General features: G+C 48.1%; 1 protein-coding gene across 2 annotated transcripts; it reads left to right on the top strand.

Annotated features, from left to right (window-relative positions):
- The first annotated feature begins 7,860 nt into the window (after positions 1–7,860).
- LOC120817822 (retrovirus-related Pol polyprotein from transposon opus) lies at positions 7,861–16,176 on the top strand. Of its 2 annotated transcripts, none has more exons than XR_013450613.1 (2): positions 7,861–15,617; positions 15,843–16,176. XR_013450613.1 is itself a non-coding variant. In XM_078080273.1 (2 exons), exon 2 carries the CDS (start codon positions 10,421–10,423, stop codon positions 15,068–15,070), a length of 4,650 nt encoding a protein of 1,549 aa, XP_077936399.1. In that variant the 5' UTR covers positions 7,861–8,063; positions 8,289–10,420; the 3' UTR covers positions 15,071–16,176. The 2 variants fall into 2 exon arrangements, 1 of the variants encoding a protein (XP_077936399.1); XM_078080273.1 differs by having other exon boundaries at positions 7,861–8,063; positions 8,289–16,176.
- Positions 16,177–16,824: the final 648 nt, after the last annotated feature.

Raw genomic sequence — 16,824 nt, 5'->3', positions numbered from 1 at the left:
GAGCTTCGCGCTCTTTAGACGTGAGCATTGGCTGGTGCCTGTGTTGTCGTATTTGCATGGAAGGAGCTGTGAGTGAACCGGTGCCCAGCTTGAGAGCTGCTGTGTGAAGCCGAATGTCTGCATTGCGGACTGAAAGATAACTCTTCTCCATCAATTTATCCGCTCGCTACAATTTGTTGGATTCATGTTAATGTATATTTAAAGATGGTGAACGCTAAATGGACTGTACTTATATGTATAGCGCTTTTCTAGTCTTCCGACCACTTAAAGCGCTTTAACACTACATGACATCATTCACCCATTCACACCCATTCATACACTGATGACAGGAGAACCATACACAGTGACACCTGCCATCAGTAACTAACATTCATACCCTGTAGTCGCAGCTACAGGAGCAACGTTGGGTTAAGTGTCTTGCCCAAGGACACATCGACATGCGGGTTAGCAGAGCCTGGGATTGAACCAACAACCCTCTGGAGGACGACCGTGCTCCCCACTCACCAACAGTCGCCAATACAATATTGGCCAAGACAATAATGACAGATTAGTTGATATTTTTAATTTAAAAAAATCAACCAGTCTTATTAACCAAAAATGTTGCGACCCCCCCTGGAGTACGTTGCCCCCTGTTGAAGACCTCTGTCTTAAAGTGTTGTTGCTAATTAGTGTATAAAGCTTTATACGCTTTTACAAAGTGAGAAACAAAGGAACAAATGGATCAGAAAAGTAACCAAGTGCAGGTCAAGCAGATCCCCACATGCAATTATCTCATAATGCATTTGGAATTTTTGAGGAGGCCAATGTTGGAGGGGGGGCAAGGTTAGGGTTAACAGCGGCCCAGATGTTAGTTTCAGTTAATAACCGGGAAAATGTTCAGTTGCAAGATGTTTAGCGCCATAAATACACTGGCAGACATCACGACTGTGACGACTAGAAGAGACAGCGAAGATTAACTTCCTGTTTTTATTTTTGCAACCTCTGCACTTCCTGTATCTAGTTTCTCACCCTTCGTTTCTCCCCACAGCTGAGTTTAGTTTGCAATTACCTCCACCTGTATTTAAGCCTCAGTTCCCCCCACTTGTCTGTGTCAGGTTATCTTTTGTCTTTCCCCGAGCTGCAGGTTCGTAGTCAGAAATTCCCAGTGCTGTTTTTGGATATCTTTTTTTTTTACTTGGTTGCCAGGCCCTCTTCCTTTTTCTGTTTCTACAAGAGCGTGTGAATTCCGCCTTTGCCTGTGCACCCTTTTGTCTTGCATTAGTTTGTTCTCCAAGTAAAATGTTCCAAACCTGGAAAGAAGTTTTTTGTTGCCTCATTAGTCTGCACCTGTGTCGAAGTCCTGACCCCTCAAAACGCCAAAATTCTTTTACACTATCCTGAAAAAACCCCACCAGCGTGATCATGAATATACAGCGCTGTGTGAAGAAACCATTACTTAAAGGCTCACAGTCTCAGCCTATTAAAACAGTAAACATTAAAAGTAAATCACACAGATATTCTCCATGTGAACCACCAATAATTGAGAAAAATGCCTCATGTTCAGAAAGAGAGCCCAGAGGTCAAATGGCACGACAGTGTGTTGTAGTTGGGTTGACTAGTTTTACTCCTGAGTGATTTATCAATGGTTTAACTATTATAGTAATTCCACAGTAACACATATTTTTGTGTCCTGTGACAACCCTCTCTGCCTCTGGCTGGTGGACCTGCAGGTTGGCGTGGAGGAGGGTCATCTGGGGAGTGGAGATGCCTGAGGTAGTCAGCAGTACTGGCAACACATGTGCCAGTGCACTCTGATGAAAGGCCCTCTGGTCTCAGGTCCTCCCTATTGAGACACCTGGTTTGCTATTTACTATTTAAAAGAGTATGTTTGACTACACACACCTTCCACGCATGCACTCACCTCCACCCCTGAAACTCCACGTGCAGCTGTATCTGTGAGTCAAATAAAACTCCATTGTGACTTGTGATGTCCCCTCCTGGTTGTCATGGCCGTGCAGCCCGGAGCATGACAGTCCTCTTTGGACAGGAGTTGCATTTTCCTGACTAAGAGCTAAATAGTCTTGTTTTCTCTTTGCCAAAAATGTGGAAAAGTTAATAAACTGTGATGTGGATGAATGACCAGACCTGGGCGGCAGATGCTGGCTCTGGGGACGTGGAACGTAACCTCTCTGGGAGGGAAGGAGCCGGAGCTTGTGCGGGAGGTGGAGCGTTATCAGTTGGATCTGGTGGGGCTTACCTCTACGCACAGCCTTAGCTCTGGAATCACACTCCTGGATAGGGAGTGGACTCTATTCTACTCCGGAGTGGCCCACGGTGTGAGGGGATACTCTAAGTCCCCGGCTGAGTGCTGCTACATTGGAGTTTACCCCGGTGGACAAAAGGGTCGCCTCCCTACGCCTTCGGGTGGTGGGTGGGAAAACTCTGACTGTTGTCTGTGCATATGCACCAAACAGCAACTCAGAGTATTCTGCCTTTTTGGAGACCCTGAATGGAGTCCTGCATGGGGCTCCAGTAGGGGACTCCATAGTCCTACTGGGAGACTTCAATGCGCACGTGGGCGACGATGGAGATAACTGGAGAGGCGTGATTGGGAGGAATGGCCTCACTGATTTGAACCCGAGCAGGTGTTTGTTACTGGACTGTGCCAGTCACGGATTGTCCATAACAAACACCATGTTCGAACATAAGGATGTTCATAAGTGTACTTGGTACCAGAGCACCCTAGGCCAAAGATCAATGATTGATTTTGTAATCGTATCGTCTGATCTGAGGCCGCATGTTCTGGACACTCGGGTAAAGAGAGGGGCAGAGCTGTCAACTGATCACCATCTGGTTGTGAGCTGGGTCAGAGGATGGGGGAAGACTTGCGACAGACCCGGTAAACCCAAGCGTGTAGTGAGGGTGAACTGGGAACGTCTGGAGGAGGCCCCGGTCCAAAAGATTTTCAACTCACACCTCCGGCGGAGCTTCTCTCACATTCCTGTGGAGGTAAGGGACATTGAACCAGAGTGGTCTATGTTCAAAACCTCCATTGCTGAAGCCGCGGCGGTGAGTTGTGGCCTTAAGGTCTTAGGTGCATCAAGGGGCGGTAACCCTCGAACCCCGTGGTGGACACCGGTGGTCAGGGAAGCCGTCCGACTGAAGAAGGAGGCCTTCCGGGTTATGATATCCGGTGGGACTCCAGAGGCAGTTGCAGTATACCAACAGGCTCGAAGGGCAGCAGCCTCTGCTGTGATGGAGGCAAAGCAGCGAGTATGGGAGGAGTTCGGGGTAACTATGGAGAAGGACTTTCGGTCGGCACCAAAGTGCTTTTGGAAGACCATCCAAGCTGTGTACAGTAAGGATGGGACCCTGTTGACCGCGACTGAGGAGGTTATCGGGTGGTGGAAGGAACACTTTGAGGAACTCCTGAACCCAACTACTACTCCCTCTTTGGTAGAGGCGGAGCTGGAGGAGGGATCATCGTCAATTGGCCTGGTGGAGGTCACTGAGGTAGTCAAACAACTCTGCAGTGGCAAAGCCCCGGAGATCGATGAGATCCGTCCAGAGATGCTAAAAGCAATGGGTGTTGGGGGGTTGTCTTGGATGACACGCCTCTTCAACATTGCGTGGAAGTCTAGGACAGTGCCAAAAGAGTGGCAGATCGGGATGGTGGTACCCCTCTTCAAAAAGGGGGACCAGAGAGTGTGTGCCAATTACAGGGGTATCACACTACTCAGCCTCCCGGGTAAAGTCTACTCTAAGGTGCTGGAAAGGAGGGTTCGGCCGATAGTCGAAACAAGGATTGAAGAGGAACAATGCGGTTTTCGTCCTGGTCGTGGAACAACGAACCATCTCATCACTTTTTCCAGGATCATAGAGGGGGCTTGGGAGTATGCTCATCCAGTCTACATGTGTTTTGTGGACTTGGAGAAGGCGTATGACTGGGTCCCCCGAGAGATACAGTGGGAGGTGCTGCAGGAGTACGGGATGTGGGGGTCCTTGCTTGGGGCCATCCAATCCTTGTGCGCCCAAAGCGAGAGCTGTGTTCGAGTGCTCGGCAGTAAGTCGAAGGCGTTTCCTGTGGGGGTTGGCCTTCGCCAGGGCTGCGCCATGTCACCAATCTTGTTTGTGGTTTTCATGGACAGGATATCGAGGCGTAGATGGGGGGAGGAGGGTCTACAGTTCGGGGGGCTGCGGATCACATCGCTGCTTTTGCAGATGATGTGGTCCTGATGGCATATTCCGTCTGTGACCTCCAACTCTCACTGTAGCGTTTCGCAGTCGAGTGTGAAGCGGTCGGGATGAGGATTAGCACCTCTAAATCTGAGGCCATGGTTCTCAGCAGGAAACCGATGGATTGCCTACTCCAGGTAGGGAATGTGTCCTTACCCCAAGTGAAGGAGTTCAAGTACCTCGGGGTCTTGTTCACGAGTAAGGGGAACATGGAGTGTGAGTTTGGCCGGAGAATCGGAGCAACGGGGGCGGTATTGCACTCGCTTTACCGCACCGTTGTGACGAAAAGAGAGCTGAGCTGGAAGGCAAAGCTCTCGATCTACCGGTCAATCTTCGTTCCTACCCTCACTTATGGTCATGAAGGATGGGTCATGACCGAAAGAACTAGGTCACGGGTACAAGCGGCCGAAATGGGTTTCCTCAGGAGAGTGGCTGGCGTCTCCCTTAGGGATAGGGTGAGAAGCTCAGCCATTCGCGAGGAGCTCGGAGTAGAGCCGCTGCTCCTTTGCGTCGAAAGGAGCCAGTTGAGGTGGTTTGGGCATCTGATGAGGATGCCCCCTGGGCGCCTCCCTAGGAAGGTGTTTCAGGCACGGCAAGCTGGGAAGAGGCCCCGGGGAAGACCCAGGACTAGGTGGAGAGATTATATCTCTGCACTGGCCTGGGAACACCTTGGGATCCCCCAGTCAGAGCTGGTAGATGTGGCCCGGGAAAGGGAAGTTTGGGGTCCCCTGCTGGAGCTGTTGCCCCCGCGACCCGACCCTGTATAAGCGGTTGAAGATGGATGGATGGATGGTGGATGAATGCAAGGGCGTAACCATGCATCCTTTGAGGGAATCGTGTCCCCCTCCAATATTGAGAAAATACCAATCTGTCCTCCCCAATATACAGCAGAAAATATGTAAAATGTTTCCTTACTGTTATGAACCGCATGTTGAACAGAACGCACCGGGACTCTGAGGGCCTGCTTGCTCCGCTGACCCGTCGGCCGTAGTGTCCAGCGGACGTGTGTTTAAAGAGTGCGGTAGTCGGACTACTCTTTGGCCATAGAGGAGTAGGGGAGGCACAACATTTTGTGAGACTTACCTGTGGTTTGTACATTCTGGTGTAAAAAGAAGAAAAATCACTGTCCATGTTGGCAAGAACATAAACTACATCTTTGTGTGTTCCACACGCTGTGATGCTAACGCTGTTGGGCATCGGCCCGCGACTATGCTTTTACTGTGGCCAGACTGTGGCCTTGTGTGTGATGTGAGTAATTGCAGGTCAGGTGGAAGGTAAAGTGACTTTTCTGTCCCAAAGAAAGGCTGCCTTGAGGTCAGATAAGTCTCGCACAATTAACACACACACACACACACACACACACACACACACACACACACACACAGGTCTAATCCTATGTTAGCATTCATGATGAGAATCAGGAATTGTGAATTTGTTGAGTATTTCTGTAGGAGCCACATACATTTGCTATTATTTCATTTCATTTTGCTCTGTGCCACTAGGGGGCTGTATGTGCTTTGTGGCTCAGCTGACATTGGATCAGCCCAGGTAGGCCATTTAACCTGCAGGAATCTCAGACACAGGTGTTGCTAATTTGAGAAGCAAACAGTTTTCGACCAGGGCCAGTGTGCGTGTGTGCCTTTGTGGTGAGCAATGCGGTTTGTTATTTTGGGTACATGTATTATGAGGTCAAGTTTTGCCGTTTTATGATATTTGGATGTAAAATAAACATGCAAGATAATTGTAACTTCACAGAACTCTCCGTTTTGCTGTGTTTGAGCGCACAGGGCGCACGTCTAAACTAATCTACCGTATTAGCAACCAGTACTAGACTTCGTCAGTACAATTTCCCTGGGAAAGATATATGACGTGCAAGAGAATCAAATAAATGATATGGCTTCGTAATATGAGGCTATAGGTTAGTTTAAAAATAAAGCAATACAAATTCAAAAAGTTAATAAGTTAAAAGTACACCAGCGAACAGAAAGGGACAAGTGAAAGTGATGCAGTGAGAAAGAAAGTGACCGGTGGAATGTCAGAGTCAGTCAGTGGGAGACTAGGCTCTGTTGATGAGCCCGACTGCGGACGGGAAGAAACTGTTGGTGTGGCGGGAGGTCTTAGGCCTCCTGGCCTCCTGCCAGATGGAAAGGGCACAAACAGGTTTTGTCCAGGGTGAGAGGGGTCGGCTACAATCTTTTTAGCTCTCTTCATGGTCCTCGAAGCAAGCAAGCCCTGCAGGGACGGGTGGGTGATGATGAAGCCCAGGAAACGGAAGGAATCCACAATAGTGACGGGGGAGTCGCACAGGGTGAGACTCTGTTCATCCGGAAATCCACAACCATCTCCACTGTCTTTAGAGCGTTGAGCTTCTGGTTGTTCTGGCTGCACCACGACACCAGATGGTCAGACTGTCACCTGTAGGCGGACTCATCCCCACCAGAGATCAGTCCAATGAGGGTGGTGTCATCCGCAAACTTAACGGACCGGTGACTGGAGGTGCAGCTGTTTGTGTACAGAGCAGAGAGAAGAAAGAACGCAGCCTTGGGGGGAAACGTGTGGTGATGGTCCGGGAGACAGAGACATGTTTCCCCAGTTTCACATGCTGCTTCCTGTCAGACAGGAAGTTAGTGATCCACTGAAACTCAATGTGAACACATCAGCTTTGAACTGTGTCAAACCTGTATTCTCCTTCTGTCTGTAAACGCTGCGTTTTGGTGACTGCTTCTTGAACCCCCCTTATGGAAAGGGCCCAGTCTGCTCAGTGCTTCCAGATAGTAATGTTTCCTCTGCCAAGTTCATAACCACTGTTTTCAGTCTTTCCCTCCGTATGTACTGCATTGACAAGAGCTTGTAACACCTTATTGCCCTACAAGGCAGCTGCGCTCCATAGATGCTGGGTTACTTGTTGTTCCTATGGTTTTAAAACGTAGGCTGGGGCCAGAGCCTTCAATTATCAAGCTCCTCTTTTGTGGAACCAGGTTCCACTTTCAGTCCGGGGGGCAGATTCGGTCAGCTCTTTTAAAGTAAAACTTAAAACGTTCCTCTTTGATTCTGCCTATAGTTAGGGCTGGCTCAGGTTAGCCTGGACCAGCCCTTAGTTAACCTGCTATAGGCTTAGACTGCCGGGGGACTTCTTAGGACACACCGAGCTCCTCTCTCACGCTCTCGTTCTACCATAACGTTTTATTAATGCACATGACTAATTCAGCTTCTTTCCGGGAGTTTTTTTTTGTGCTTTCTCCCCTATCAGGTCTCCGTAGATCGTAGTTCCTTCGGGACCCTGGTCCTGCTGACGCCTGCTGCTGCCATCATCATCATCATCATTATTATTTTAGATATTAATCATATTACTGTACTCATAAACCAATATTACCCTCTCCTAAAGTCTCTGTGCTCTCCCTCCCCACAGGCTTCTGTGGATGGTGGTTCTATCTGATGGTGGTTGCCCCTGCAGTGGTCCTGCTGTGCGCCTGGCTTACTACTCACAATTACTTGAATCATTTCTGTCATAGGAATTGCATGTATTATACATCGTTCATTCTGTACACATGGCATCCATTGTAGTCTGCCCATCCCATGTTTTTCAGCAGGAGGAACCGGAAGACTAGTCAGGATTAAGGGAAAGATGAATGCAGAAATGTACAAATGTAACGGAGTTAGAAATACACTGTCATTTTCAAAGTATTGTATTTTATTTTTTTGGTTATTATTCAACAATTTTGTTGAACGTGTGTGTGTGAATTTTATTTTGATGAGTCAAATTTGCGGAAATTGCGATTCATCTCTACTGCGCCTCCTAGGCTTCCGTAGTCCCGTTTTTCCTTCACAGTAGTGTTACACTGTTGAAGGTAAGTTGAGAAAAAAAAACGACGTCGCACTATTTCGCTATGTTCTTAATTATAACTGTTAACATCAGCTACCATTAGCGTGGGTAACATGACCACGGTTCTCAGCTGTGGTGCGTCATTATTCGATGGAGTGGTGATAAAATTATACGTTTGGTCATTGTTTAATTTCGCGCCGTTTGTACTCGCTACATCCGGTCGTCCTGACGTATACGTTCCCCTCCATAGACCCTGTGTGTAGGGAGCTGATGTGCAGAGACCAGAAGGCAATGTCTGTGTTTTATTGTCTTCTGCAGGTATGTGTTTTCTTTTGTTTTAATGCTGGAATTTTTGCAGTTGTCGCTGTTATTTATTTTGTTCACTTGGGGTTGTTCTCCCCTTTTTGTCACAATTTCGATCTTTGACAAGCTATAATTTAGATTTTGCGGTAGTCCCGTTTTTCCTTCACAGTAGTGTTACACTGTTGAAGACCCTGTGTGTAGGGAGCTGATGTGCAGAGACCAGAAGGCAATGTCTGTGTTTTATTGTCTTCTGCAGGAGCTAATAAATGCTGAAAAGATCAGTACCTGAGTCGACTACTTCCATGCCCTAAACACATCTGTTACATTGGTGCCGTGACCCGGATCTTCAGATCAGCTTGATGCTCGTCGCCGTGGATGCTGTGCTGACGTCCTGATCCGCCTTTGTACTCTTCATGGTCGTATCAGGTTTTTAAAAGATTGTGAACTAGGGCAGAGTGTAAAAAAAAAAAAAAAAAAAAAAAAAAAAAAGGCCACTTTTGACAATCAAGAATTTTGAATTCTTGTTTTCTTTTGTTTTTGCTGGGTTTTGGTTCTAAATACACAACGCAAGTACATTTATTGGTTGTAAACGGCCGTTAAAGTAAACATGGATGAGTTTGCTAGCCCGAGTCTGCCAAAGGGCAGGGGCACTTGGCTCAGTTATGTTGCTGACAGTAGGGATGTGGGACACTCTAAGGTAACACCGGATAACCGTGATACAGGGCTAGGTCAGAGCCCAGATTGTACTCCCGTTGGTGGGTTAATGAGGGGTCCTCTCACGTCTACTCCTAGCAGTGATGCTGATGTCATACACCATCTCACAGCCATGGTAGGGCAGTTAGGTGCCCAAATTGGTGAGTCCATTGTCGAAAAGTTAATGTCAGCTGGTGTTGTAAACATGACCAGTGAGCACCAGACCACTACTGATCAGACCACACACACTAATGTTGATCAACATGACCGTCCTCCACAGGTGACAGTCCATGTGAATTCTGATAAAGGATTGCAGACATTCAGAGGTGACAGTACCGACAAATACCCAGTCCAGGATTGGATTGACATGACTAAAACACATCTCAGAAAACGACAGATTCCTGTTTGTGACCAAGCAGAGGAAGTAATGAGTCATTTAATGGGCAAAGCCAGAGATGTGGTGAAGATTTCCTTGCGTAGTGATCTTGCGCTCGATGTCGAACCTGAACGGATATATAATGTTCTCCTCCACTACTTCAGTGTTGCTCCCTCATGTCTTCCCCTCGCAGACTTCTATGCTACTTTGCCCAAGCACAGAGAAAACCCAGTTGACTACTGGATAAGACTGAACAAAGCAGCCGACCTTGCACTTGAGGGTTTGTGCAGACAAGGGAAGCGGACGGAGAACATGAATGATGAAGTGGCTCTCATGTTTGTCAAGCACTGCCCTGACCCAGAACTGTCCTGCACTCTAAAGTTTAAACCACTTCACGAATGGACCGCACGGGATGTTCAGTCGAGGATTGATGATTATCAGCGTGAGTTGAGGGCCCGGGGCGGCGCCACTGATACCGTACCACTGAAAAACTACATCACTGCAGTCGCTTCTGAGCAACCTAGTCAGCCGTTGAGTGATAGGGCGATGTCTGCGCAGTACCTTTCTGCGAGCCCTTCATCTCCCCCTCTCCAGATTCAGCACCAGCAAGTGTGTCATCCTAATCCAGTTCAAGGCGAACCCTGTCATGAAAGGAATCTCCCGCAGTCAGAGGAGAGGCTTCTCACTCGTATGGTCGACATGTTTCAGGAGATGATGGAGAAAATGCAGCCACGGAACACTTTGCGTCCAACTCTAGGTGGGCGGTTCCAGCATGTGTCCCATGAAAAGCGTTCAAGGGAGGCAGTTTGTAAGGTCTGTAATGATTCAAGCCACACCACCATTTCACATTGTATGTCTGACCGACTTTGTTTTGCCTGCCACGCCCCCGGCCACACCAAACTAAACTGCACTGCCAAAACCTCAACTCAATTCCAGACGGAGGGAAACTAGTCGACTTGTATTCGGAGGGAGGCAATACAAGTCGCACAACAAACTCCCAAATAGATGACATGTTTGATGCTGAGACGGTGTACACCTCTGTGAGAGACTCGTGTGATGAATCTGAGGTTGTTGTTTTCCAGAATATTCACAGAGTTGGCAGTAGTGACAGTCTTTTCTACACACCTGCGGTACTGGGTGGAACGGTTGCAATAGGTGGCATGTTGGACAGCGGCTCCATGGCGTGTAGCATTAGTGAAACAGCTGAGATGAAACTGAGAGATGCTGGAGTGATAACCGACCAGAAACAGATAGATGTCAATGTAGTCCTTGTGGGATGTGGGGGACTTCGCGTGAGGCCCAAATGTGCTTTTGGCGTGGAGATGGAAGTGTATGGTTGCAAGATGTTTGTTCCAACACTCGTTGTCCCGGGACAGCATGATGAGTTGATCATAGGGACAAATGTTATAAAATACATCCTGCATCAATCTAAATCCTGCGAATCCTATTGGAGGACAGTGTCTGGCCCCTGCCCAGACAGAGACCCAGACGCTGAACATTTCCTGTCTATGCTCTCGGGTTTGAGTCCATGGAGAGGTAGTGATGTTCCGGACAATGTCGGTACAGTCAGGTGTAACTCAGCGACCTGTCTCGAGCCTGGCCGTGAATATCTCATCTGGGGAAAACTACCCAAGAACACTCCTATTTCACCAGGTAGCACCGTCATGACAGAGCCCACTTCATCCCGCTCGGCTCCCAGAGGGGTTCTGGTCGCAAAGATTGTAACCACACTTTGGGGAGACGGGCAGGTTCCGCTGAAGCTCATAAATACATCTGACAGACCTGTGCTCTTGAGGCGAAATGCAAAACTAGCTGATGTTTTTACATGTGCAGCGCTCGAGGACATGGATGTTGTTGAACCGATAGAGGTGGCCGGATGCACTCAATCAGCCATGCCTCCTATTACTGATGCAGGCTCCGCCAAGGAAAAGCTTTGCTCAATTGGGCTAAGTACTGTTGACGTTGAGTCGTGTGAAGTGTCTGTAAACTGTAAGACGAAGATGGCTGACCTTGTGATGCAGTATGAGGACATCTTTTCGCGCCATCATCTCGATTGTGGAGAGGCAAAGGATTTTGTACATCGCATACACCTGTCAGATAACAGACCATTCAGACTCCCATACAGGAGAGTGCCCCCTGGCCAGTACCAAAAGTTGCGCCAGGTACTAAGCGAGATGGAGGAAAAGGAGATCATCAGAAAGTCAACTAGCGAATACGCCTCACCATTGGTGCTTGTGTGGAAGAAGAACGGGGATCTACGCATCTGTACAGATTTTCGCTGGTTGAATAAAAGGACACTGAAGGATGCTCATCCTCTTCCACACCAGGCAGATTGTTTAGCAGCGCTGGGGGGAAACTGCCTCTTCAGCACAATGGATCTGACTTCCGGCTTTTACAACATGCCACTCCACGAGGACGACAGGAAGTACTCTGCCTTTACCACCCCCATGGGTCTGTATGAGTACAACCGTCTGCCGCAGGGCCTTTGCAACAGTCCCGGGAGCTTTATGCGCATGATGACGAGCATTTTCGGTGACCAAAACTATTTGAGTCTCTTATGCTACTTGGATGACTTGCTAGTGTTTGCACCTGATGAGGAGACTGCCTTGCTGCGCCTGGAGATGGTGTTTAAGAGGCTGCGTAGACACAACTTGAAGTTATCTCCTAAAAAGTGCTTCTTCCTCAGGAGGTCTGTAAGGTTTCTTGGCCACATTGTTGATGCGAATGGTGTTTCAACAGACCCCAGCAAGGTTGAAAGCATCACTAACATGGTGAGCACTGACCTCATGGAGCCTGATGGTGTGACTCCGTCCCCAAAGCGCATACGGTCTTTCTTAGGGATGGTAAATTACTATCAACACTTCATGCCCGGTTACTCTGCTATGGCCAAGCCGCTGTTCGACCTGTTGAAAGGTGCAAAGAGGAGAGGTAAACAACCCAAAAACAAACTGTCGAGCAGGAAGTTGTGTGTGGCTGATTGGACACCTGAGCAGGGACAGGCTTTTGAAAGTCTGAAAGCTTCACTGGTCCACAGTGTTGTCTTAGCTCACCCCGATTTCAACCGTCCCTTCATGCTGTCAACCGATGCGTCCTTGGATGGCATAGGTGCGGTTTTGTCCCAAATCCAGGAGGGCGAAACACGGGCCAGACCTATTGCTTTTGCCGGCAAGTCGTTATCCCGGTCCCAAAAGAACTACCCAGCTCATCGGTTGGAGTTTCTAGCCTTGAAGTGGTCAATCTGCGAGAAGTTCAGTCACTGGCTGAAAGGTCACAAATTCACTGTCTGGACGGATAACAACCCGTTGACGCACATTCTGACAAAGCCGAAGCTAGATTGTTGTGAGCAACGCTGGGTTGCCAAGTTGGCAAGTTACGACTTTGATATCAAGTACGTTCCGGGGCCACAGAACATAGTAGCTGATGCCCTGAGTCGTGTGCCGTTCGTCAAGGCGAGTGTTGGTCACAGGCTGCTCGCTGAACCCTATGCGAGTCTCCTCGCAGAAGTCAAAGACATGTCAAGTTTCTCTGTCCAAAATGCTTTTCGGTCATCCAGTCATGACAGGGAGCCCTCCCCTTTGAGTAACAATGCCCAGTCTGCATGCAGTCCACTGCGCATGCACATTCAGTCTGTTGCAAAGGAGGACGTGTCTGCTGTATTACAGTCACGCGTTGGATGGGAGGATGGTCCGAGGTTCCGTGCCCTTGAGGTGTTGCAGCACTTACCTCAGTTGTTTCCTCCTGGACAAGACGCCTTACCTGCTTACACTGTGAAGGACCTCTGTGATATGCAGTCCGAAGACAGGACCCTCTCTCGTGTTCTGTCTTACGTTGAGAGACATCGGAGGCCTTCTAGAAGGGAAAGATTCAATGAGTCGGTTCTGGTCACACGGTACCTGAAGCACTGGGATAGGCTGACCGTAAAGGATGGCGTGCTGTACAGGACTTCAAGAGATCAGAAGACCAAAGCAAAGCGCTTTCAATACATTGTCCCTGACTCACTGAAGACTGAGGTTCTGCAAGGGATTCACGATAGGGCTGGACATCAAGCTCAGTCCAGGAGTCTGAGCTTGGCGAGACAGAGGTTTTTCTGGCCAAACCTTGACAGAGATGTAAGAGACTATGTTCGTCATTGTCAGCGATGCATCGTAAGCAAGACAGTCGAGCCTGAAGGACGGGCCCCGCTGGAGAGTATAATGACAACCCGGCCGCTGGAGTTGGTCTGCATTGACTTTTGGTCGGCTGAAGACTCCAGGAACAGGTCTGTTGACGTTCTGGTGATAACTGATCATTTCACGAGAATGGCTCAGGCATTTTCATGTAAAGACCAGACAGCTAAACAGGTGGCTAGGGTTCTATGGGACCGGTATTTCTGTGTCTTTGGATTCCCAGAAAGAATCCATAGTGATCAGGGTGCTAACTTTGAGAGTCTGCTGATTGGTGAGCTTCTCAGGATCTCAGGTGTCAAGAAATCACACACAACCCCCTATCACCCAATGGGGAATGGGAGTGTGGAACGTTTCAACCGGACCCTGGGTGGTATGATTCGAGCACTGCCCCCGGAAGAGAAGGCTGACTGGCCTCGGCGCTTACAGACCTTAACGTTCATGTACAACTGTACGGAACATGAGACGACAGGTTACTCCCCATTCTACCTCATGTTTGGTCGGATCCCCCGCCTACCTGTGGATGTCCTCTTTCGTGCTGTTCTTCATGACTCTGCTGTGGTGAGCTATGAGAAGTATGTGGCCAGTCTCGCCAACGATCTGAAGGAAGCAATGGTCATTGCTCAGGTTCATGCTACAAAGGAGCAGAATCGACATGCCCAGCTGTACAACAGGAGAGTAAAGGGATCCAATTTAAACATCGGTGACAGGGTGCTCCTGGCCAACAGGAAGGAGAGGGGTAAAAAGAAGCTTGCTGACAGGTGGGACTCGACAGTCTACACTGTGGTAGATGTGAATACAGAGACACACACATACAGGATCCGCGACACAATTACTGGACGGGAGAAGGTGGTCCACAGGAACTTGCTGATGCTGGTTAATTTTCTTCCTGTGGGGGATACATGTGACATATCAGATCTGGCCTCATCCTTGCTCGGTACGGGGTCCTCCGTTTCAGGACATGATGGTGGCGAGGCAGAAGAGACCTCGTCTGGGAGAGGGAGGGAGTCTCTCAGTGTGGCTAGTGAAAGCTTTGACACTGAAGGTGACAGTGAGTCCCCTGTGACTGTGACGGACGGACAGGGTCCCTTGACCGATGCGGTGCCCGTGGATTCGGAGAGCAGAACCATTGAATGGATTACTCAGTTGTCTGGGCCAAGCCTGGCTGAGGCGTGCATTGTTGACATGAGTGTTGCTTCTGATCCCCAGAACGCAACTATCTCACTTGAGGGCAGCACCACTGATCAATCTGTGACTTGTTATTCTTGCCCTTTGACTGCTGCGGACGTCTCGACAGATCTTAGGCAGTCAGACTTTGCACTCGATACCATGACACAGACAGATAACACGTCTGATTCTTTGCATACTGTGGTCCAGGTCTCACCCGCACACCCTGGTCGTTTTAATGCGCAGGTCAGGTCAAGATTTGGTCGCTTAATCAATCCTGTGAATAGGCTTATACAGACTATGTCCAGGCAGGATGTTGTCCAGGAATAGCTTGAGGTTGTTACCTTTTAATACTATGAGTGGGTGGCTTATGCCTCTTTATGGCTGAAAAACGTGTGTTGGTATAATGTTTCACTGTCCTTATTGTTTTTTTGTCATGAGCCTGTACTGCATTGCACTTTGTGTTTGGGTCTTGTGGGGTGTACAAGGCACCCTGTTGCCAGTTGTTGGGTTGAGAGGCCTGCGCTGCTCTCGTACCACTTCGTCCTTATGGGATACATTTTTTTTGTTGGTTTTCTGGATGTTGGCCCTTTGTGAGTTGTCAATTTGTAATGTTTTCTATGGCGTGCAATCGGTGATGAGCGCTCATCTATGATAAAATTCAGTGGGGGTGAATGTAACGGAGTTAGAAATACACTGTCATTTTCAAAGTATTGTATTTTATTTTTTTGGTTATTATTCAACAATTTTGTTGAACGTGTGTGTGTGAATTTTATTTTGATGAGTCAAATTTGCGGAAATTGCGATTCATCTCTACTGCGCCTCCTAGGCTTCCGTAGTCCCGTTTTTCCTTCACAGTAGTGTTACACTGTTGAAGGTAAGTTGAGAAAAAAAAACGACGTCGCACTATTTCGCTATGTTCTTAATTATAACTGTTAACATCAGCTACCATTAGCGTGGGTAACATGACCACGGTTCTCAGCTGTGGTGCGTCATTATTCGATGGAGTGGTGATAAAATTATACGTTTGGTCATTGTTTAATTTCGCGCCGTTTGTACTCGCTACATCCGGTCGTCCTGACGTATACGTTCCCCTCCATAGACCCTGTGTGTAGGGAGCTGATGTGCAGAGACCAGAAGGCAATGTCTGTGTTTTATTGTCTTCTGCAGGTATGTGTTTTCTTTTGTTTTAATGCTGGAATTTTTGCAGTTGTCGCTGTTATTTATTTTGTTCACTTGGGGTTGTTCTCCCCTTTTTGTCACAATTTCGATCTTTGACAAGCTATAATTTAGATTTTGCGGTAGTCCCGTTTTTCCTTCACAGTAGTGTTACACTGTTGAAGACCCTGTGTGTAGGGAGCTGATGTGCAGAGACCAGAAGGCAATGTCTGTGTTTTATTGTCTTCTGCAGGAGCTAATAAATGCTGAAAAGATCAGTACCTGAGTCGACTACTTCCATGCCCTAAACACATCTGTTACACAGAGACATCCTCGATGAAAACATGCTCCAAAGCGCTCTGGACCTCAGACTGGGGCGATGGTTCATCTTTCAACAGGACAACGACCCAAAGCACGCAGCCAAGATAACAAAGGAGTGGCTTCGGCAGAACTCTGTGAAAGTTCTTGAGTGGCCCAGCCAGAGCCCTGACTTGAACCCGATTGAACATCACTGGAGAGATCTGAAAATGGCTGTGCACCGACGCTCCCCATCCAACCTGATGGAACTTGAGAGGTTCTGGAAAGTAGAATGGAAGAAATAGCCCAGAAATAGGTGTGCCACGCTTGTGGAACCATACCCAAGAAGACTTGAGGCTGTAATTGCTGCAAAAAGGTGCCTTAACCAAGTATTGAGCAAAGGCGGTGAATACTTATGTACATGTTATGTTTTCGTTCTTTATTTTTAACAGATTTGCAAAAAACTGTTTTCACTTGTGATTATGGGTTGTTGTGTGCAGCAGTGTTAATTTCGTCAATGAAAAATTTTCGTTAACGAACCTTTTTTCCATGACAAAAACGAGACTAAGACTATCTTAAAAAATAAAAACTATGACTAAATCTATTCCAACTTTCGTTAACAAGACGAG

Source organism: Gasterosteus aculeatus, chromosome 9 (genome assembly GCF_964276395.1).
Source record: "Gasterosteus aculeatus chromosome 9, fGasAcu3.hap1.1, whole genome shotgun sequence".
Taxonomy (NCBI): Eukaryota; Metazoa; Chordata; class Actinopteri; order Perciformes; family Gasterosteidae; genus Gasterosteus; species Gasterosteus aculeatus.
The sequence above is the reverse complement of the archived record's forward strand: the minus strand, read 5'-3'. Positions and strand labels throughout refer to the sequence as shown.